Source organism: Rhea pennata, chromosome 2 (genome assembly GCF_028389875.1).
Source record: "Rhea pennata isolate bPtePen1 chromosome 2, bPtePen1.pri, whole genome shotgun sequence".
NCBI lineage: Eukaryota > Metazoa > Chordata > Aves > Rheiformes > Rheidae > Rhea > Rhea pennata.
In genome coordinates, this window is record NC_084664.1 from 33944339 (window position 1) to 33969234 (window position 24896).

Below are 24896 nucleotides of genomic sequence, written 5' to 3' on the forward strand. Positions count from 1 at the left end.
AAAACTGGAATAAAAATGTGGTAGGGGAAAAGTGAGCTAAGTACTGAGAGGAGCTTAAAAGAGCTGATGATGTGTTTCTTAGCCAAAGAAAGCAAGGTGAGTAGATAGGATAACAAATATTTTGAGTCAGAAGGAGAAGTGTAGTCTAAGGAATTATTACTGGGAGTAATGGAACAAATTTGGCATAGAAATCCCTTCTCTGCATATAATTATTTTCAAAGTTTATGAATCTGGAAATATTCTACAAGGTATTCATAAGTGACTGGACTTTAAAGATAAAAGGATTATTACTATGACAAGCTAATATGCCTTGTTCTGTGTTAGGAGGGGTAGAACCACCATAATTTCTACATCATTTCCATAATTTCTATATAAAAATACCTCTACTACTTTAAGAGCTATGAATGATTATTATAAATATATTATACTGTGTTATATAGGATTATTAGATATAAATTATTTTAGATACAATTTGCATGTAATTACATAATTAATATAGCAATACTATATGATTGTGCTACTATTATAACTTGCTTAAATTAAAAAAAAATAAAAATTTAAAGGTAGAGATCTGCAACTTACAAAATATCAAGAAAAAAGAAAAATAGTAATTTTTATTTAGGTATTAAAAGAGGAATATACTGGTTAATCTCAATGCAATTCAAGACTACTTCTGTATATATCTGAAGAGCTTCTCATTGAAGATACTGTATTCATGATGCCAAAGAACAGATGAAAGTAAACAGTAAAAAGTAAAGAAAGCAAAATGTTGGTCACGTAAGATTCTAATGATCCTATAACTTTGCACTAATCTATGAGCAAGCTCTAATACAGGAGGACTTTCACCTCAGATGCGGTACCCTCACTATGTCGCTGTTAGGAGTAATAGAAGGGAGGAAGCAGATGGGTATGAGATGGTGAAGGCAAGGGAAGAGATACCATAAATGAGGAGGTTCCCTGTAAATTCCTGGATGTGCAGCTATTAACCTGCCTGCAATACTTCAGACAAGCTCCATAGGTCAGTCCCTGCCTCTCCAGCCACCTTGGCTATCATAACTGCCCTGTGCATATGCTTCTGTGCTTGCACATTGGTACTCTATACATGTATGTATTTGGACTGGTGGTGAAGAATTATATTTTTTATAAAAATTCTGCTTCAAACATCTGGACACTTTTAGGCTTGGTCTGACTTGACATTACTTTCAATGAGTTTTGAAAGTAGGCTGTGGATAAAACCAGTCTCAGCAGCGTGTGACATCAGTACCTCTAGACGATACTAGGCACTAAAATTTTCCGGAGAATGCAAGTACCCAGGGAGAAAAGCAGTATAAAGCCAATTGTGGTGTTTTTCTTGCTGCTTGCAGACCAGGCATCTTATTTAGTCTTTGAGCTGAAAGAGAGGGAGAGCAGTAGGAAAATCTGGCCACAGAACAAATGAATGCGGCATTGGCTTGTATTCCTTATGACACACTGGACAAAAAATGAACAATGGCAGTTGCTGCTTTCACGTGCAGCTTTGCAAAATGCCGTTGTTGTGTAAAGGACCAAGGACACTGCTGCCGGTTCAGACGCAGGACGGGGAGGCCAGCAAGCACCAGCAGAATAAAGCAGTACTTACGCGCAGGCCCTGTTTACTTGGAATATTTACTGTTTTCATTCAGAAGCTTCAGTTTACTGTACCACTGTGTATTTTCTGCTTTTTCTGCTTCCAAAAAAATTCCTACAAACTCATTTTGCTACTGAATGAAATTAGAAAGCTCTATTAAGAGACTGAGAGGGAAAAAAAGGAGAAAAGAAAGGTCAGCATAGAAGAAATGGGTTAGATGAATAAAGGTGTGTCAGAGCAAAGCTTCTTGTGAAAGATTATTGAGAATAAACGTTTTTTTAAGCAAACATAAAAAACAATACATAAATCAAGAGCACAAAAGCTATGTTTTATGATTTTTTTTTGCTTCTGTTTAATTTCTTTATATCTTTTTTGCCATTGTTAAAAAAGCAGCCAAAACTTCAAAGGAAAGCTGCATGTGTTCTAAATCAGGAGTTCAGTGCTGATGTATGACAGCACAAAAATTAAAACTAAATAAATGTGCTGTCTAAACTCCCATATTTCTCAAAAACTGCTTTAGAGGCTTTAAAAAATCAGAATTATTGCTTGATCTTACTTTACCAACCCAAATGTTTTCACCAGAGTAAATGACAAACTATTATATTAAAAAGAGAAAAAGAAAGAAAAAGAATGTCTGAACACCTGTATCTGGCTGCCTTACAGTCTTGTCCGACATGCAAGGAGGAAAATGAAACTTTGTAATGATTTGTCTGATAGTGAATATGGACTGTATAAATTCTCAGCTTATCCACAGTTTTCTGGAAGGCTCTGTGACAGTCAGGATAAATTGATGAAAATAAAGGCGATATGTCTGTGAAGGAAAAAATAACACTCCTCATTCATCAGATAAGGTTGGTTGAAGAATAGACTGATTCTCATGAAAACTGCAAATTTTTCATTATTTTCTTTTCAAAATATGAACTTTGTAACAGGTCAAATTACAATTCTATTTTATTTTACTCTCGTTGGACCTGATCTTGCTATTTTCTTAAGTGAAATGGCATGTCTGACTTTAAAGATGTCTGGCCAGAATAAACCAGTTAAATCTGCCTGCAAAAAATTGCCTGACTGGGGCCTTTGTGGCGTCCCTTTTCCTCTGGCATTTACTTTTACAATGGCCATTTGCTGTTCTTCTACTAAGTCATCTTGATTTGTATTGACTCATTTGCTTTATCAGGTTGCAAAAGGGGCAAGTGGTCCAGGTAAATAGGAATGCAAGTGCTGGTCTTTCCAGTAAACATTTCTTTCACTTTTAAAACTCATTCATTCCATCCCTGCTCTTGTCACTTGTTATTTCCTGTTGAGAAATATTCACAGCTTCCAATTCATGTTCTCATTAATGTTGAGGAGGGCTTTTCTTTTCGAAGATTCCCAAATATTTGTGTAATCAAGAGGACTGGCTATTTGCTACACATCACTTTATCTTAATTATTACCTTTTATATTGCACACAAAGTTTCAGCTACACATTAAGAGAACAGATACTAAAAGATGTCACTTTTGGGGCTTTAACATAAAATTTAAAATCACTGGCAAGCAGTCAAAGTAAGCAGTTTGCAGACAAACTCTAAGCCGAACATAACATTTGGCAAATGTTGGTAGATATATTCCCAAACAATTTTATGAACATGGAGCAGGGCTGCACTATGTAAATAATTTATCTGTAACGAATACTTCAAACAATTCTAATGATATATAAAAGATTAGCTATACTTACCTGAAACTTAAGTGCAGGAAGAATTTCCCAATGAATTTGAGATCTTCTGGGCTCTCCTAAAAGGTCTTAACACTATCCTAACTGTAAACTCCAGACCTGGGTGTCCGAATTAGAAGTACACAGTCAGTGGAGCTCCCACAGGCGGACTCAGCATACTAGAGTTCTCCAAATGTGGCTGACCAAAAAAACTGTCAAGTTAAGTGAGATTTGAAGAATATCTCAGGGTTAATTGCAGATTTTGGGATATTTAGTATGTGCTAAACTTGCCTCTCCCACATATGGACTTCAGAGTTTGCCAAGATTCCTCTTGGAGCTGGATATTTTGAGATTTTTAATGTGCACTACTAATGTGGATAATATATTTTTATTTTTGGTAAATTGTCTAGTAAAAACTTTAACATTTTTAGTCAAGCAAAGGGATTTGTTGTAGTTTCAATATAAATGTCACCTAGAACACACTTTTAGAAGTGGTATGTGGTACTGAATTTTCTAAAATGTGACTCAAATTTTTGTTTAAAGAAAAAGGACGTACCTAAAGTTTAAGATCTTAGGTAGTAAGAGGGAGCATGAATAGCAACCTTTTTATATATGTTGCCTGTGTTGTCTCTTCTGCCTTTTTCCTACAGAAGATCTTAAAACTTTATTTGTGACAGTCTCTTGATGACCTGCAAGGAAATACCCTCAGGCTGGCAAAGTGTCATTACTTTTTCCTGTTATATTCTCTGTTATCCAATGAACTGCTAAAAATTATTTATCTTTTCCTAATTTCATTCCTAATTAAGATATAATATGAAAATAAATAAATTAACTTTTTGAATCTGGATCTGAAAGTAGCATCGATAGAGACTGTTTCCAAAAGAAGTTTACCAGTTTGGCGCAAACCTTCATCCAGCTGTAGGATGAATGGATTGTTCAATTTAAGCTCAGCTGAAATTGTTTACACATTCTTTCTTTGAAACAGTAAATCTAGAAATTGCATATAAAAACTGTGCACAAAGGAACATTATTTGGGTTGTAAGGTCAATTGCTCTGAAGTTAGGCCAAGTGAGATTTATGTTTGCTTGTACAACCTTTATTCGGACTCCTTTTGCATATTTTTTATGATAGAATGGTTAATTACATGAACATCTACTATTCTGGACCTTTACTTTCCTCAGGATAGAGAGGGTAAGTTTGAAGTTGCAACCATAAACTGGTACCTCAAAGTATTTGCCTACAATCTTAAAAAATAAATATTGCACTGCATTTTTTCTGTATTCTGCTGTTTCTGTTATCCTCTTTTCTATAATGAAATGTAAGCTAAAACAGTACAGGCTCCATTCTTAAGAGCTGATATAAAAATGACACTGCAAAACTCTACATTTTTTGTTTCTTCAATCATAATTTCAAATTAGATAAAATTTAAAAAAAATAATAAAACATTTTTCTAATTTCCCCATAGTAAAATCAACCAGCAAGCCAAATTCTTTGTCATTTATACATTGCAAATAGTCACAACGAGCCACAGCAGAAATTCAGGCAGAGCCCTGATCCAAATGTTAAATCATATGCAGTGTATAGTAATCCAATAGAACTGATAATAGTCAAATGGAGCCAAATTTCTCTTGAGCATTTCCAGATACAATAAGGATCTAGAAAGGCCCCATGCAGCACATGCAAGAAGTAAAACCGTGTGCCCCTGATCTTAGAGGATCACATAGACCATTCCCCCTGTTCTGGGGGCAACTGAAAAAGGGCAATATGAGCAAAAAGTCATGTCTTTTTATGTCCCAGGCTCCTTGCTGCCACACAAACTTGCTTGTTGGATCTCACACCTTTTAAATAAGGCAACATATAGGTCTTGTTCTGAATTGTATAGATTTTAGCATTAAATAAGTGTGCATTATTAATAGCTACCATCACTAGAAGTCATCTTTAATTTGGAAATCAGTTCTTTACCTATGTGCAAGCACTTGTGCTCAGTCGTGTTTTCTACTCTCATCTGAGCACTAGGGCCTTGCAGTGTTACAAGAAATACAGCCAATTTCACTACTTGAGTTCTCAGTAGGTGAAACAGGAAAGGAAAACAAATGTTTTTTGCTGGTAATCATTGTTCCCTCCAGGAACTGTGAGCTGTTCCAGGTTAGGCTACGTATGCGCTGGAGCTGGCTGCTGTTGGAAGCAGCCTCAGACTGAGTCAGGTGTGACATAAAGGGCGGTGGAAGTCTTGCTTTCCGCTTCCTTTAAAGATTAACAAACGTAGAAAAGTAGTTTGAGTTTACGATGGCCCGCTAAAATAAAGCATAGTGTGGGAAGACACAGAAGTAGCTTAAAGCTTAGAAATAGCAACAGCTACTTATTCTTTGAGTCCAAATGGATTCAGGAAACTGTTATGTGGTAACTGTAAATTCTCTATTCTGACTGATAAAATATAGATCTCCAAAAATGTATTTGGATTTTACATGAATTTCATTCACAATTTCTAAACTTATTCTATTGTGGTTAAAGAAACAGACATATCTGCCTTTACTTTACCAGATTTTGCCCACAGTTCCAGAGGTACAAAGCCATTGTAGCTGTGAGATTAATCCAGATTTTATTTCTATCTCTATGATAGAGTCATAGTATGTCTGAATAAATGGCATATGACGTGATTGCTTGCAGGAGACCGGCTTGTTATCAGATACCTGCATATTTAAATATTCCCTTATTTATGAGTGTTGTCACTAACACTTTTGCCTATACATGCAAACTTGTCACCTCAAACACACGGTGCTTTCAATTCAATACCAGCTGCCTATTTAGACCTTGGACAAGTTGGTAAGCATTCACTGATGTGTCCAGAGTTCACTGTGGGCAAACTTAAATTGTTTCTATGTTAATATAGCTATAGAACCTTCTCACAGTTCATCTGTGTGCAAAGGACACAAAAATATATCCCCATAGAAGAATTAAGAGATGTTCTGTATTTTTTTGCAGAAATAGGAGCATAAGCCTTCTCTGCTCTCTGTATGTTCTAACCATCATGATGGTCATAGGAAAATCTAATTCCTTGACACTGCTTAGGTTCATATTCACATTCATTTTTGTTCTTGTTCATTGACTCAGGCATTCAGTATTTCCCTTACATGTCTATGCTTTAAAAACAGACGCAGACTTAGTTTTTATCTTATTTAATAACACAGTCTTATTCGCCGACCCATCACACATTTGTGCTTTTCCCATTTCTCCCATGTCTCATCTTGTGTTTTCTTTCTTCTTCTTTCTCTTTATTGTGTAATTAATACTAATTGATTAATTATTTTATCATAGTGGCCAGCTCTAAAATTTAGACAAGGACAGTGGGAGGATCCCAGAATTTCGGTTTATGAATGTTTGTTTTGAAATAGAGATCAATGAAACCAGTGGTTTTGTCAAAACTGAGAATGACAGAGAAGTGCCTCCTTCTCTGTGAGGGTGACTGCATATTCTGATACGGAGCTGTTCTGAATTTGTTACTTTTCCTTGTTGAGCTTCTCTGTTTATCTGCAGTGAGACAGTTAAAAGCTTTTGTTGTCAAAAGTTTGTAAGTGGATTTACTATTATGTTTGCATAATTTTTGTCCAGGCTTTCAGCTGCTGTGGCTCTTCAGCTTTGTCAGAAGGAAGAACAAATGCAATCCTGATGTTATAGTTCAGTATATTTGCTAAGTTTGCTAAGCTGCTGGAGCCACTAGGGAGCTTTGAGCTTCGCTCTGACAGCAGGTTCTTTTACTTCCACTTGTTAAGACTCTGCAGGGAGAAACAGTAGCTATCCTGGTAGTAGATTTTCAGTGTCTCCATTTAGAAAAGCCAATATATTGCTTTTCCTTTAAAAATAAATTGCTGATGTTACTCAAGAAACAGTATCCTCACAGAGTGACTGACTGATTTTCGCTTGATTTTGAACTTCCCACTTTTAGGGAGAGTGATTAAGATGGCTGTGGTAATGCAGCTGCAACAACATCTGGAGTCCTCAAGTTACCTTGACACTACTTAGCTGGGTGTAGGCCTGAGTGTAGCACAGAAATTTCATTGTTTGTCTTGATGTTTCTATTGCTGGAGGGAGATTACTGATTGTTTTAGGTCTGCCAGCTGCCTTTGATACTGCTTTCATGCTATGGTGACGGGAGAGATAGTGACCATTAATATCTACAGATCCTAAAAGTCAAGTAATTCCTGAGTGACTCTGCTCCTTGCTCTGAGAAAATCCAGAAAGTAGTACTGCATAACTGCTCCGCCGTCTGAAAGCATTTTTCACTCAAGCCTTTTGAGGATGCAATTTCATTCTTATTTCATCATTTGAAAAGGTGGAAACCCACTGCGTGAAGAATTTCAGGAGACTTTCTGGAGCATCCATTCTCAAGTGGCAGTAAATGGATCACCATTTGGCCACAGGAGCTCACAGAATGGATTGATCATTCTGAGAAATGAGCATTTCAGAAGACTGGAAGGACAGGAAAGGGATATCCTAAGGAAAGATTTTATTCTTATATGTGTATTCAGGGAGAAAGTTTTCTGGAGAACTAAGAGGCCACTCCTACTTGGAGCCATCTAAATCTTGCCCTAATGTTTACAGAGTTAAAAAAAAATGTTACTCTTAAGTTTTAAAAATCTTACATAGCTGTGATGAGGATAAGTTGTAAATTTAATTTTTGGAAACAGCAAGTAAAAATATTTTCAACCATGTTTACTTGATTGTGACTCAGAGTAAAGTGATATCACACCTGCCTTCATTTGAGGTCCGTGTAGTTCTGTGCTCCCAGCAGCTTATGAATCTCACAGGCTCTATTGTATAATAACATGTGTGACGAGGTTCTGACATGACTTCTCCATCTGGGAGAGAGGCTATGTAGAGCCACTTATGTCATTCAAATGGTAGCCACACTTTCTTTTACTCTGTGGGGGTTTTACCCACCTTTTCAAGCATCTGTGTGTCCCGTTACTAGTATGAAGAGGCACAAAGAGCCTATTGGATGGACTGAAATCATACCCTGTATTCTTACACACTTTTGTAACAGAAGATTATAATAGAAAGTTGCTCAATGTATTTTACTAGGAAACTGCAATTAATCAGAAGACTATAAAGGGTCAAACCTAAACCTAGTTTCAGTACTGTTTCCTTTAGTGAGTTTTACACATTACCTTTTCAATAAGTGGTGACAGGCAGTGCATTTCTGGGTGATTATAGCGTGTGCCAGATGGGGTTAATGGGCACAAGGCCAGGGGGAATGTGAGTAACTATTTGAGATGTACAGTAATCCTTTTAAAATGCACTGCCTTATTCTCTCCTGATACCATAAAATGATGTTTATTAAACAATATGATCCAAATTCTGAGAGGCACGAGGCCTCTGATACTTATACTGAGTTCACTAGGAGACTTGATACTAAATTGGTTAGGAAATCCAGTATTTACCTCAACTCCATCCACGTACAAGAACCCATCCCTAATATGCCCATTGTGCCTGTGTCCCTAGTCTTAGAATGATGAACGAGCCACATCTGGAGGCCAGGTCTTTAGATAATTGTATATGCTGATTATCACTGGCTAAGGAACTAACCTTTAATTTAATGTGATTTGTTGCTGTGACAGGGTTAATAAATGACAAAGTGAGAGCCTTAATTCATAGACTCCAAGAAACTGTATATGTTGGAAAGATCATTCAGTCTATGCAGCTTTTCTTGGCAGAATTTTGTAGACCATCTTCAGAAAATGGCAGTTAGTTCTCAGCTTCTGAGTGACAGGCTTTAAATTAGATCCTTTATGTTAGTCTCTTGGGTTGATTCAAAATTAACTTACTTGGCTTTTCCTCAATTAAAAAACATAAAGCTAGATCTTCTATCAGATTGTTTTCAGTCATAACTTAGTGTCCATATTTCAGCTATACTGATTTATAACAGCAGAAACTCCATGTATTTAAAAAATGTCAGGTTGATTTTATAGGCAGTAGCATTATAATAACATTTTCCAAACTTAATCAAGGTGTCTGATTTAATTGGATAACCAATATTAGTATCTGATTTTCATTCCAATGTGGATTAGAAACAAATTCCTCATATTTTGATTTTTTTGTTGGATGTCTTGTTTTCTAGCCAACACTTTACTGAGTCTGGACTTAGATTTGGAGATATAATCATCTGTAAATTGCAGCAGTATATGTATATATTGTATATCAGTTTAAATCAGATAACCTGATCAGATTTAGAAGAAGCTATCATGCTATCAGTGCTACAAATTGCACTCTCAGCTTGGCAAATTTCACAGTATGGATGGATTTTAAGCTGATATATATCAGGCTGATGAAGGTACCCCCACAGAATGCCTTTTGAGGGATTTTAAATCTCTTTTCAAAACAATGTCCCCCTGCCATATGCCACAGAGAACACCCCCTCAAGAAAAAACAACAGCTTGGTTTGGAAGAGAGATCTGAATCTGAGTTTCTGACATGCCATTGGGTTTTTTGCAGTTCTACCTTTTCCCTCTAAGTTTCTTCTTTCTGATGCTGAATAGCTACATGTTCCCCCAAAAAATCTTCAAAAAAATCTGTGGAATGGATAATCTTGCTCCCTCTCTAGATTTACTTGGTAGAGGATTTGCTCAATAAGAAGCAAAATGAAAAAAAAAAAAGAAAAAAAGAAAGAGGAGGAAGGCAGGACAGTGGAGAAGTTATTACTTGAGCTAGGTGTGACGTATTGGAGAGGTGAAGAGAAGGTAAGGAAAATGAGAAGAAAGACATGGAGCAAATAGGTTGTAAGGACAAAGCTATAAATGTCTAGTCAAAACCATTTCCAGTTCTGAAAAAATCCAAAGACTCTTGTTTTGTCTCTTGCAGCTGAAATCTATTGTAGACATTTTCTTTCTGAGCCCATGAGAGAGCATTATAACAGCTCTAAATGCATAACCCTCATTTTGTGCACTGCCACTACCTTTGCCAGATGATGCAAAATCCCTTTTAATTGATAATATAAAATACAAAAGAAAATTTTTTATAGCATGAATATAGAATGAACAGTTTTGAGGAAATTTCTTCCTTCCTGTGTTTTCTCTGATGAACATCTTGTCAGATGGCCAGCCTGCTATTATGTGGTGGAGGTCTACAGGTTTCCCTTTCCTGGAGGACTATACAAATGTGATCAGTTATGGGATCCACTTGCATAGAAATCTTTAGAGAGTTGAAGATGTCCAGATACCCTTTTAAGCACTGGCAGGATGGTCTCTCCCTCTCTATCTGCTCCTTCCTCCCAGGACGTATTGAGTGAGGCAGGTTTGCATTGTTTAGTTTTCAGGAAGGCATCTTGTGTACCCTTGAGTACATGTACTTAACGGAGATTTAATAAGTTATGGTCAGTGTAGCAGCTAAAGAGCAGTTAATTATGAAAAACATATTACTGTAGAACTAACAGGCAAGCAATAAAAACATCTATTACATAAATTGTTAATCTGTAAAAAATGTGTTTCTGAGACCATTGGTATTTATTTAACGTACAATTACTGTCTAATTTAATCTAAATTAAATACCTGCTTGAGACATGTAATTTAAAGTGTTACTGAGCTTCCATCTATGGTATTAAAAGCAAGAAATCAGCAGCTAATGCCTAGAGGCTAGATATTTTCCTTTTAAATTCAGGTACTTTAATGCTAACATTCATAACTTCTGCTGTTTGGAAAACGTTTTCCGTAATGTATTTGGCATTGAAATCTCTCCTTCCCCCTCACTCAGGGACAGATCCTGCCAACTAAGTCAAACCTCAGACTTAATCTAAATGAAGTACTGACTGAATAAAAGGTGTTGAATTAAGACCTGAGAATATAACATGTTTTCTTATGATAGAACACAAGCTCTGCAAAATATTCTGGCTCCAGTCAGTGCTGGAAGAGTAAATTATCATTTGACTCCTGTATGGACATATTTATTTAGGACACATAGCCTGATGACTCAGGAAGTTATGTAAAAACTGACCCAGTTAATTTTAGATGCTATTGTTGGAAGAATATCAATGAAAATTAATCAAATAGTCACGAAGGAACCACAGGGAAGGAGAGCAGAACACTGGTGGGTAGACTTTTGGCAGTGATCACTGCAACAGCTTTAATGAGAGGAAAACACATTCTTAAATAAATTAGAGAGTAATGGCATGATTAAATGGTAAATAATAGTTAAATACATGCTTGGAGGTCCAGGACAGAGACTGTGGAGTTTTTGTGTTTAGAATGTATTCTTCTCAGACTGCTCTGAATAGCCAGAGGAGCTCACCAGAACCTTGCCTGTAATTTAGGGTCGGATTGTAGCTTTTAAGATGCTAAGCTGGAAGAGCTATCGGGGCCCCACTGCAGCAGAAGCCTCACTGAGACTTTCTCCAAAGCTTCACCATCCTTTCATTTGTTGACGTGTCCTTCTCCTTCCACCAGCCACCTCCCCTGTGTGAGACGGCTCTGCTAAGCCTGCCATTCCCCAGAGAGTGACTGTACGGCAGACATCTGTTCTCCTTATGTGCAGCGGGGAAAGGAAAGGAGTCTGTCTTCTTCTCAAGAAGGTTTAGTCCCCATTAACTGGGATTTTGCACATTCACTGAAGAGCAAATCAAGCTGCATATATTATGCTATAAGCAGACCAGGCGTGTTGCAAGGTTTGTTTGGAGTGTTCCCTTTCCATACAGTTCCTTGTCCTGTCTACTGAGAAAAAGATGAAAAAAAAAAAAATTTACAAGGAATCTTCATTCTCAAATGTTTCCTTCTCAGAATGAGAGACTATATGCACAAATACTGACTTAGCTTTATCTCATCTAGCCATAGTACAAAATAAAATTGTGTAATGAATCCATTGGAGATGAACTGATGCGGTTCAAACATTTTTTTTACCTTCTCTCTATTTCAGGTTGTCAGAGTAATGATACCTCAGGAACAAAAATTAAAAGATGGAATGCTTTAGTGCTCTCTTTTTATAGTCTTAGATATTTTTTCTTGTTTTAAGTCCAGCATCTTTAGTTGAATGAGGCAGTTGGAAGGCTCTCCTACATCACGCTTTGCTGTTTGGCAGAACTAGAAGGAGCACATGTGGAGGCTGTCTGCTGCAAAAGCAAAAAAAAAAAAAAAAAAAAAAAATTTGAACTTTTACTATTATGCCGAGCCATCAAACAGTCCACTAAAAGCTGCCTTATTTGAGTAAGTGGTAATTCAAGTGATCAGCACATTGTATCCTTTAACAATAGTTTGGCAGCTTTCTCATTAGTATAATATAGTATTAGTTTTCTCTCTTGCTGCCTTCTCATATATTTCTACTATAAGGCTGAATACTCTGTGAATAGTATTGGAGGAGGGAAAAGGGTGCAAATAAAGAATATATAAAATGTTTTCATTTTAAAAGTTTATATATTCACTGCAAAAATCATCAGATAATAACTTCCATAACGTATATTTCTCCAATGTATAACAAAATAAGACAAAAGTTTGAGTTATACACTAGAAAATATAATTTACAGTTTGCAATCCATGACAAAACAGTTTAGGTATGCTACTCTAGGTTTATAAGTACATGCCTGTTCCTGTGTTATTTGTATGCAATATACTACTTAAATGATTGAGTTGCAGTTTGTAACTCAGATTCGAACATTACCTTCTATCACAATTATTCGCATCCAGGAGCATGGATGCCAAACGAAATTTTTTCAGGTTAGTAAATAGTAAATCAGGAAGAAAATATGCAGTAGTAGTACTGAAATGCTACAGTAAATTGGCTGCTTTAGGGTTTTTTTGTTAGTACTTAAAAAGTAGCAATATTTTTTAAATGACCTTTTGCTTTTTGTTCTTCCATATACAGTGTACACAATTGTAGGTTTTCAAAAAGAGCTTACTGCATTTTCTGCTTTTCATATTTGAGCAGGGTCTTATAATCATTTCAGTTATAATCTGGTCTTCTTTTCTGCTTAGAGGTGCAGTTGTATACCCACTGTTTTTCATCAGCAAAATGTGAAGGAATTAGCAAATAGGATTTTCAAAACTACTTAGTAGCATTTTAGTGCTGTTCCTTGTGTAAATTGAACATTTATCATTGTCTTCACTAGGATCATAGCAAGCCAATATTAAGTGCTTTTGCAAATTCCACCCTGGATGTCTAAATACTGGATCTGTGAAGGAAACAGGTACTTTTAACATTTAAATTACTAAAATTATGTCTGAAAATAATTGTTGGCACAAAACCATACTCACAGTTTCCTGCCACACAACATAAGCCTAATTTTTAAAAATTGTGCTGCTTCTCTGAAGTACAAATTCACTGAGACAGCACATTTGCAATAACATTTGATAAATACCCCAGAATGTCTAATCTTTTTTCACTTATTGACTGAAATAGTTGGATTTTTAAATGCTATTTCATTTTTTAATGGCATGTGAATTTTGTATCCATCCTCTTGGACACAAATCGTTGCGGATACTACCTGGGCTATTTCAAGACCTGAGTAATAGGTGTCTTTTATTGAGGCAGAGACTCAGGACCGAAGGCATTTGCAGTAGTAAATTGCTGTCTCAGAAAAGAGAATGGCAATTTAAGGCTGGACTGAAAATCAAGTATTCATGTTTTAGCATGACTTTTCTTTTATACTTGAACTTTTTCTGTTTTTATAAAATGTCATTAACCTATAAATCTTATGCACCACAGAAAAAGCATACAGTTTCAGAATATAGTAAATCCAAACTAAAATAGTCTTTTAAAGCCAGCATCACAGCTGGCACCTTTGCTGTCCATTGCAGCAGAAGAGCCAAGAACTGCTGCTGAAATCTGAAGATTCATGTAAGTTGGCAGATGGAGAATTCAAAATACTTGTCCAGCTCCTTTCTCACGTTAGAGTTGGTCGGGAGCATCACATCTTATATCAGGGGAGATGACTGATTCTTTTCATGGTTCTTGTTACTATTTACTTCTTGTTTTTCTTAATTATTTGGCATGAACTACAGCCCATCTTAAAACCATTACTTGAATGGGATTCCTTTCTTCCCATTTTGTTACTTCTGCACTCCAGGGGATTTCCTCGAGGAGACTAATATCTTTCTTAGGTTGCTGCAGTGACGTGGGATCCAAGTTTCTTTGTTAAGAATTTCCTTAACTCATTCAGTCAAAAGCAACATTGGTTCTGTTAGCTAAAGTAAATTCCTCCCCTTCTAGCAAGTCACCTTTGCTATCTTTGGGTAATTACATTGAAGAAAAGACCTCATCATGTTTGTTTACTTGGCAACACTTTATCTTGTTACCAGGATCTCTGTTGGAAAAGATGCTTTCTGTATGGATAAATCACGCTTTCTCATTGCGTGGTTTCTGACTTAGCCGGGAATGATTATGATAAAGTTGATACTAGGAATACCATTAGGAAAGCAGGAAGATAATCTAACTTTGTAATGATGTCTATCAGTTATACTGTGTATGGTTGCCTAAAAGAAGAAAAAGCATTGAGAGAGTCTTTAAATTTATTGCGCACATGCCCCCCAAATTGAGGTGTGGCTACAACAGCGTTTGTGGCCAAGCAATATTTTCAAAATGTGCAGGGGAAATACTGTAGAACTTTCTTCTCTTAACAGAAGCTGTTAAATGTGAGGATAATGGTGTCTTAAAAGTGCTTCTGGGCTTTTCACAGACCTGAAGGGTGAGTTGCAGAGTTTGTGGATGTGGGAAGTCTGTGCCTATTCATTCTTCTTCATTTCCTTTAAAATCTGTATGCACAACTCACTCTATGCTGCTGGCACTCTCTTCTTGTGGATCTGAAGATCACATGTGTAACATGCAGACAGAAATAAATCCTGTAGGTAAAAGAAAGTAGAAATTGGCTAAGGATCAAAGGTTATCCCCATTCCACTCCTTCCTTCACTTTTATTATCCTGTCTAAATTTGGTCTTTTGTAGAGAGGTCCATGAGGAAAGGTTGTGCTTAAATGAGAGATTTAAGATTTTATTTGTTTTTCAAGCCTGTATGTAATTTGAACCACAGTGTAGTTTGCTAGACTCAAAACTGCAGTTCTTAGATGGTCCAGAAGATTGTGGAATGGCATAAGGAAATAATATTTTACCACAAGTGCTCTGTGATCATCTATAGATTAAGTGGCAAATAGATTTTTTTTTTCAGAACAGTTAAAAGAAAATTGTATCATTAAGGTCTCTATTCAAAAACAGTTATGTATATGCTTGACAAAGTCCTATCAGCTTAATGGAACTAATTGTGTATTTGTTTGTTTGGAGGGTCAGGGCTTAAGTCTGTGACTAGGAAGGCTTCTCTAGAAAGTATGCTTGTAATTTTAAAAATTTTTAATTTCTGGCAACCTTCTTCACTGGAACATCATAAAAAAATACTGCTTTTCCTCTTTGTATAGAGCCTGAGCTTTAGTAGGTGTCTTCTAAGTGCTTTTTTAAGGCTCTGAAATGCAGCAAAATGAGTAGTGATGACCAAGAGCAGAGCAGCTAGAACAGAGCAAACAGAAATGTTAAGAACAAGTTGTGATGAGTACTTAACTTCAACTTACTTCAAAGCTTCACTTATCATTGCTCACTGAAAGGAGATTAATCGAAAACAACAGCTATCCTAGGAAACTACCATAAAATTTAAAATCTCTCTTCTCTCCAAATGAACATTTTATTCATACAGTTTGTCTGGTCATTAAAAATGAAATAAATTAATTTTACTTGATCATAGATGAAATCTTTATGGTAGTATTTATGTAGTTATATATCACCACAGAAAGTGAAGTATGAACATTTTTAGCCATGATACTGAATAGCTTAGAACACTGTGAGTTAGGATCAAGGGATGCTGGTAGAGTTTTCTGGGAAATTCTGAGCATTTTCAGCCTTTATCAAACCTTGAATCAGAATTATTGATCCAGTTATTCATGCTACCTCCAAAAACACTTCAGAATAGAGCTGAGATGTAACATTTTGACTATTTTTCACTCTATGGATGTATATTAGAATCGAGCCCCAAATACAGAAGATGAAGCAATCTCTGCACAAAAATTCATCACTTACAATGAAAAAAATGAAAAAATATATTTTTAAATTCTATAATATTTTAATTTTAAGTATTATTTGTCATAGTAATGATATGATAACTGAGACTTACTCCAGACTCATGTCAGGTATCTCTAAATAACATGGGTGTTTGCTACAATGATGTGCAAGTAGTAAGAGAATCCAGGGTGACAGTAGTTAATGACAGTAAGAAGAGAGAGACAAACTCATATTTCCACTAATCTCCAGCTCTTAGGGATTAGCATGAGGGACATCATTATCTCACATCTGCCTCATACAAAATTCCATATACCTAGCTCCAAAGCATCTGATGTGGGCCACAGTTAGAAACAGGATACTAGACTAAATATATCCCATACTCCCTGTGCAATATTCTTGAGTTTTCTACATTCTCATGTTGCAGATGTGAAACATACCTGTAATATCTGTTCTGCTTTAATTATTTGCACTACTGTATTTGAATACTAGGTTTTGGTCATCTAACCAAGCAATTGCTGAAGCTAGCGGATGGCCGTGTTGTGTTGGCACTGGAGGGAGGACATGACCTTACTGCCATCTGTGATGCATCTGAAGCCTGTATAAATGCCCTCTTGGGAAATGAGGTAAAATACAAATCATAGAAGGTGGAGAGAATGGGCCAAGTTTGCTGAAACTTAATAAACAATAGCAGTAGACTATTTTTTGTTGGATATAGAAACCATGCCATTTGTACATGTCTTAGAGATGAACAGACCTCAAATGAGCTAAAAGACTATTTTGGTTTAGAAAAATACATCTAAATAAGATGATTATATGAATGATTTAGTGTTTGCCTAAATTATTCCCAGTTCTGAGCAAGATTTAATATCTTAAAATTTCTTTTGGTGATGTGCTGAATATTAGACTTGACATCAGTGGTCATTGTTGATGTACATATCATGTATCAAGATCAGACTTTTCACCAGCTAGCATGCAAAAATGAACTTTTGCAAGGTACCTGTTAATGTTAGAGACTGAATATTGATATTGAACATTGAAAGGAATATTTTTTGCAGTATTTTGACACTTTCTTCAATTGCCATGTGGAAGAACACATTTCTGAGGCTCTTGAAAGTGAAGAACAATAACAAAAATGTGCCCAAAACATCAAAAACAGTGGACTTTTTTGAGATAAAAATGAAGATTCAAGTTGACCTAGATGTAATTTAAATTGGGTGTCTAGGAGTTGTGAAACACAATATACTATTAAAAAACTTTTGAGTACGGATCATCGCACCAGGTAGTGTGCTAGTGAAAAATCATTCTGTTGTCCACTGAAATATTTTTTCTCCCTTAAGTCTCATGAGAATAATAAACCTGCTGAAGATGTAGACAAAATCAGTTATGCAAAGACAAATGTTTTTAACCATAAACTGTGAATTCATCACAGGTTCTCTTGCCATAATTTTGAGATCTTGTTATAAAGTGTAATATGACATTACCTCCCTCTCCCCCAGGGAAAAAGGCAATAGCTAAATAATATCTCCAATCAAATGTATTAATTAATACCAAATTGCAAGCTAGTGTCCTAGTTCACTTCAAGTTTAAGACTTCATGCCTATGAAACTGATTGTGACATACTATATTTTGCAATGGAAATTGCCTATAACCTATCAAGGATTTTCTGAATGCTCTTGTTAATCATTGTTTTCCATCTTTATGATCCACCATAAAAAAATTATGCTTGTTTTTATTCATTATACACACAATTAATGGACTAGCAGCTTTCTGTATTTTTTTCATAGGGAACTCTTAAGATTCTCAAATCTTGAGAGTTCTCAGGTGTTCTTAAGGTTCTCAAACTTAGTTGGAAAAAATCAAGGCAATAGAGATGTAATGGAAACATCCTTTCCTCAAACTTGTTCTCAATAGTGGACATGGATAGATGTCATGATCTGTCAGAGACAATTTCCCCCTTTAGCTGCTGAGATTTTAAGCTAGCTCCTCTAGCAAATCTTAGTTTCACTGATTCTTCAGCTGCCACAGAAATTTCTAAGGACTAGGCTAGCAACTTTAATGTTAGAAATGTTACCTTTCCTTCCTTACTTTAAAATTTTCCCCTAACTTTAAGCCATAAAATTTGTATATTCCTAAAATATCATTAAAAGGGGGGGAGGGGAAGCCCATACATACTCTTTTTTTTTTCTTTTTCTGATTAAGGAAATCTTGATCTTGGCCTGCATGTCAGCCTAGATGCACTTTTACAATTCTGTGTAACATGGTTTTACAGACTGTGCTTGCTCTTAAGAACTAGCTGCAGTGTTCATAAGCTACAGGGAGCCTGGCTTAGGGAAAGGAACAAATGGATTTCTTAAAAAGCAGATATTGGTGTTTAGAAACTTAGATGGCAAGTAAATAATGTCAAATAGCTCCTCATATTTTCTTTTTGGAAGCAGGTAGGGTTACCTAAAAATTAATAAAAGCCTAATGTGGAGAGAAAGGCAAAGAAAATGATACAGAAGTGAAGACTGCTAGACTTGTTCAAAAGATCTTTCACACTCTACAGAAAAATAGAAACATTCACAAAAAAAATTAAGTTTATTGTGTTTTATCTGCTGTCACCTTTGACAAGCCCTGTAAGGAGTGTATGCTGGCATGCACTTTTGAAATGGCTGCTCAGCTGTGTTGGACCTTTTATTTAGGTGCTGACATATGAATTAAGAAACCTAGCCTGAGGCATATGAAAATCTTAGTGAGTGCACCCTATTGCTCTGTAGATTGGCTTCTGTACCTAGGTGCTGTCATTCACATCCTCCGTCATGATCTTCCTTGACAGGATGCAATAGTTTCTTGAGGCATTGATAGCCCTTCTAAAACCATTCTCACAGGGTAAATAAGGTTAATAATATAATATGTCTTCCTCTATGTAGGTGCCAGGCTCCCTTTATTCAGTTATGGCCATTTGGTGGTGCTACCCATTTATGAAAAAGGCCTTGTTTTGTTTTAACGCTATACCACACCTGGCTATCACTTTTCCTGTCACTGGCTATCTATCACCTCAGAAAAAATACTTAATATGAGAAACAGGAACAAGATACGTATACTGGAATTGAGACATTATTCCATTTCTTAATAGAGTAACTAGAGCCTAGGAAATTGTATTAGTTTTGAATCTACCTGTTTGCAAAATATAGCAAAGTGAATTCTAGGAGAGACTTTTAATAACTGAGAATGAAGACAAAAGTAAGCATACAGCCATTTATAATTCACTTGAAGAAGGACATGATCATTAATAACTTGAAACTTCTTGTGCAGGAAGCATTATTCTCAAGGGCTCTTACTCACAGCTTTGTCTTGAGGGACATGCATTGTGTGTGCTGGTGCAGAGGAATTTCCAAGACAAAATATGTGTTGTGGCTGCTAAGAAATAAAAAAGACTCCAGAGAGGATGCCATTACCAACTATAGCATGAGAAACTGACTTTTGCTTAAGCAAATAAGCAAAGGTGCCACTGAGGAGCAGACACTAATGAGGAAGTCTGATACCTAGTTAGCAGTTGGAAATCCGCACGTGTCCATTGACAGCCATGGATTTATGGCAATCTACTCCACATGGCGCATAGTACATACACTGCTTGATTTCAGCACAATATTCGTGAACTTGCACAGCAAACTCCAAGTGTATTCCTGCAAAGATAGAAAAAAATGCGTTCCTTCAAACCACCAGTTATTGTAATTTGAGGATGCATTCTTCTTTGAATGCAACTCTTTACGGGTGATTAATAGGATAATTATAACTTATTACCTGCCCTTCACTTTTACAATTAATGGTAAGTAGTGCAACCTTAGTTTCAAAACATTGGCAACATGAACTTGAGCTTCTAAACGCTGCACATGTAATTGAACTCAAATTAGAGAGGTTGGGAAAGGCCTTTGTAAGGTGCTCTGCAGTTTGTCAGATGTATTTGTTCATGTGCTGAAGATTAGAATTCACAAACATTTTGCAGGGGTTTTTGAAAACTCCTTCTTTTTTTATTGTTGTTCTTGGCCAAGCCCTGTCAATACAGCAATTCACTGCTTCCTATGTCTTCTTATCAGAATAACATAGAACAAAAAGTGTAATGGTAAAACTAGCAGTAACCTCCAATTTTCATGGGGAGCTGATCTGATGCAGAGAGGTAACATCAGACTTACAAGTGAGAAATGCTTGCTTTATTTAATTTTTCTCTGAATACAAGATGAAAAACAAATTGGCACCCAAAATAGACATATTTTGCATTTGATTACATGTGCCCTGTAGAAAAGTGATGTTTATCAAGATAACATTTTACTCTTTTCCTAATAAATGCAAGTGTACTGAGTAGGAAAAGAATACACTACCAAATTTATCTTCTTTAAATAATTTGAGCATGCTACAGGAAATTCCTGCATGCAGTTGTTGATTTTGAAAGCTAACCAAAATATAGAAATAAAAATTAAAATGTCTCTCTTTCTTGGAAGAGCTCAGAATTTAAATGAGCTATCAGCCCATTCAATGTGTGATGAATGCTTTTGAACTTCTCTACAGAAGTACGTTTGAACAATAATTTGGAAGTTATACATAAATAGAAATGGTATTATAATAACTGCTGTTTTTCTCTGCGGTGCTTATTTTCATAATTGACCCAATGCTATTTTCTAAACAGTGGTGCCTAGTGTCTTTTTAGATACCATAGGATATCCAGGATATCTGCACAGGACCGGTAGATAAAACACAGAACTCAGAGAGCCCTCGCTTCTTGAGTGGCACGTGGAGGTCAGGCAGGACATTCTATATTATCTGAAATGGCTCGATGTGGTTGTGTTTAGGCAACTGAATCCTTTCATAAACAATGAAAAGAAAAAGGAGTTATAGAGATAAAGGTAAGGATAAATTTTATAATGATAAAATTATTAATTAGAAAGTTTGCGTTAAAAATATAAAAAATAAAAAAATTAGAGATCTCAGTTTTTGTCATCCATACTTCTATGCACAAGTAGAAAATCTCCATATTGCTTTGAGAAAAAAAACTCTTTGACCATTTGGAGAGCTAATTAGGAGCACCCTAGGTTATCTCCTTGGAAGGAAATCTTCCCCAAGAGGTGAGAAGAGATTAAGCAGCTGGATTCCCTTGAAATCCAAAATGAAAACATAGCAATCCTTTTGACAGGTAAAAGGAAGGATGGGCATAAGTTGCTTTAAAATATCCCTATGCATTTTCTCGGCATGATTTTAGAACCTGTCAATTGAATGGGCACCTGTCAAAACAAAGGAAACGCTCGTTTCAGATAATTAAAAAAGAGACTTTACTACTAAACCTTGGCATTTTTGAGATGATGATGTAATTCTGTGCTCAGAATTCAATTCTCTCAGTCACTGCTACAATCTTTAAATGATTTTATTTTTTCCTATCATGGATCATCTGTTTAATTTAAAATATATATTTTAAAACATACATGTATATATATTACTTCATTTTAAAAAATCATTAAATGTTAAGTTATTATTAAATGCTATTTCAAGGAGTAGAATTCTCTTCCATGCTTCCAGTATATGAAAATTAGGTTGAATATTCTATCAGATTCTTTGTCATCGAGAATAGAAATTTCATGCTATTTTGTCCATCCTCGTGGCCTTCAGTGTCATATAGACTTCCTTTATCACATTCAGTGCCAGGTTGTAGTGAGACAGGTTCTGGTTTCTTTCCTCCACTTTCTTTTTGAAAAGGTACTCTCTGAATTTAAAAAGTCATCAGGGCCAAGCTTTCCTTGAGTTCATTATCCTCAATCTTGTAACTCGCTTCCAATGTAATGGCATTGATTTGGGTGTTCTTGTGTGTCCAGAGAGAATGAGGAAGGATTCTTTCAAGTACAAAATCCTTTGGACTGAAAGCTGGGATTTAGTTCTTCCTTCATTCCGCTCCTTTTGGAGTAGCCAGGGAGGATATTTCCACGAGACACAGAAGTCTGTCTAATATCATGATCCCTCTAATCTGTCTACAGGTTTGGTAGCATCTCTTAGCTCTACATGACACAGCAGGTCTGCTGTGGTCTGTAACAGGTGATAATTAATTTCAGAGGGGGTCATGCTCTCCACTGCACAGAGGAAAAAACAAAGTTCTGTCCACAGAGTGTTCTGCCTACCACGACCTCCGCAACGAGGGATGCGTGTCTGCTTTCTTTACTGTGGTGGCCAAGGCTGAATTTGGTCCTAAGTGCAAAAATATTTTTAAATGACTAAATTTAACCTCTTCTAGTATATACTCTTGTGGCTTGAATTTCAATCTAAAGTAGAATTTGACAAAACATTGTGATTGGTTGGCTCCCAATCATGCTTAAAAACTTATACTGGGCAGTTTGCTTGCAGAGTGTGAAGTATGTGCTTCTTTCTTGCAATCTGTTGAGCTGGGATTTAGGAGGGGATGGCAATTTAAGAGGAAAGCTTGCACTCTCCGTCTTTCCTTTCAATGATGACAAGTTGGCATTTTCTCCTTTGTGGAATTCAGCGTGAATCTGGGGCTGCTTGCCAGGTAGGCAGTGAGTCTGCCAAGAGGGCCTGGACTGCGTTAAAAAGAGGTAATTTGCCAGAGCAGGTAAGCATTTCTCTTTCCAAAATGGAAATATTCATATAAGTGAATATGGTCTGAGATAAATTTGAAGTTGCGTGTTAAGCTTGGTCACAATCTCACATCCTCATTCTTAATCTGATTCCTACAATTTAGTAAATAATTAATATCGAATCAAAATCACCTGTCAAGTGCTGATTGCATAAACATGGAAAATGGGCCCAGAAATAGAAAATTAGATAGGAGGAAAAAAAATAGAGCAGTATGAAATATGTACCAGAGGTCAGAATGGTGACATCAGTCTGCAAAATGGATATGCTAGTCAGGAAGCAGTATGGCCAAGGAGACAGAGAATATTTGGATCCACATCCAAAGCTACATATTTCCAAGGCAAGGCACCCACTGGTTTTCAGGGAATTGTGGGTGCTAATGATCTTTGTGCCTTGGAAATATTGCCTAGTGAAAACTAAGTAGTTTATGTACCCCATTATAACAGTGGATCACCAAAAGACCTGCATAAAGTGTTTAAATATAATTGAAAAAATGCTGAAACTTTGAGAAGTTTGTTAATATAACAACACAGAGGATTTCAGGGATCTTTGACTTTAGTCCTCCATAATCATATTGCTCTGAGCAGAAAAGACAGATCTTTGTGTTGATATACATCTGGCTCAGCGTATCTCAGCAAAAAGACTAACATTTCTCTCTGAAGCCTAGGCATCCTTGAGGAACATGGCCTGCCTTCTGTTGTTCATCTGTTTCTGTCAGAATTCTCCGTGCTCCTTACTTTACACTTGCAATTGCTTCACTTGTCAGTTATCTCTAGCTGTATCATTCGTTGTCTTCACTGAAGCTAATCTCTGTGCTTTAAAACACGACAGGGCTAAGGACGCTGCAGATATTGCTAGAGCTGATTTTCCATCTTGGTACAGGCTGCTGTAGCTTCAGATCTTCTCTGCACTGCCTTGGCTCATTTCAGACGACCTTCTGCACATTTGAAAATTCCGTCCTTAATTCTTGCTTCAGACATTTCTTGGTATGGCTCTGGCAGCAGTTGGCTGTCCAAATGATTGTTGCCTATTTACATTGTTTTTCCTATTTGAAAAATGATTAGTGGATATAATTTCTATTTTCATCCACTACTTTAGGCACAGAAGTCCAATTCAGCAGTATAAAAGTTTTGAAAATGTAACTCTCTGTATCTAGTCCAAACTATCTCTCCAGTGGTTTGGTTATTTCTGCGCTGACTTGAGCTATTCTTCTCTGAAAGGTTTCTTTCCTGACAATATATTTCCAGTGTTCTTTTCAGCTTCCATTCTGTTAGTCTTGGGGTTTAATAGACTTCATGATCTGATTGCCAGTAAGTGTAGGAGAGAAGGTGATAGTGCCATATATGGCAGGTGTAGAGTAACTTCTTTTGTTCACAGTTGGCTCATATTTTCCAGGCACACCTCTATGGCTATACAGTTGTATCCAAACAGTGGATAGCTGCCAACAGAAATCATTCTCTCTGATACAGACAATCTTATTTCAAAATGTATAGAAATAACTGCAATTAAAGTAAAGCCATTGGCTTTATTTATACAGTGCGTTTGTAACGGTACTGCATCTGGGTTGAACAGGGTATGCAACACAATGAACTTACTTCTGGAATCTAATAAGTTGTCCTTGACATGGAACATGGTCCTACCTGTCTACCACCTGGGATGAGGAAGCAGAACATCTCCAGAGCAGAAGCTAATTTTTGAAACTTATATGGAAGTGTTATGGAAAAGGAGTCTAGGAAATAATCAAATGTGATTATTTTACACACATCATCTACAGATCTGTTAGTAGAGTTGTCCATGTTTGAAATAATATTTTTTTAGGCATTTTATCTTTTTTATTCTTTACTTTAGTGATTCATTGACTATCTTGATTTCTGAAAAAAACTTATGCCATTTCTAAATATTCAGCTGATACACAGAGATATTCAAATTTAGCCTCTATGTTAAACAATTCATTTCTGCACTACTGAATAAAG

The 24896-nt window shown here is 36.2% G+C and overlaps 1 protein-coding gene across 4 annotated transcripts in view; it reads left to right on the forward strand.

Annotated features, from left to right (window-relative positions):
- The window catches only part of HDAC9 (histone deacetylase 9), a 491690-nt gene that overhangs the window by 448595 nt on the left and 18199 nt on the right, over positions 1-24896 (forward strand). For all 4 annotated transcript variants that reach the window (XM_062569202.1, XM_062569200.1, XM_062569203.1 and 1 more), the window contains one exon: positions 16801-16934. In XM_062569202.1, the coding sequence (XP_062425186.1) occupies positions 16801-16934 (134 nt within the window). The remainder of the gene's footprint in view (positions 1-16800; positions 16935-24896) is intronic.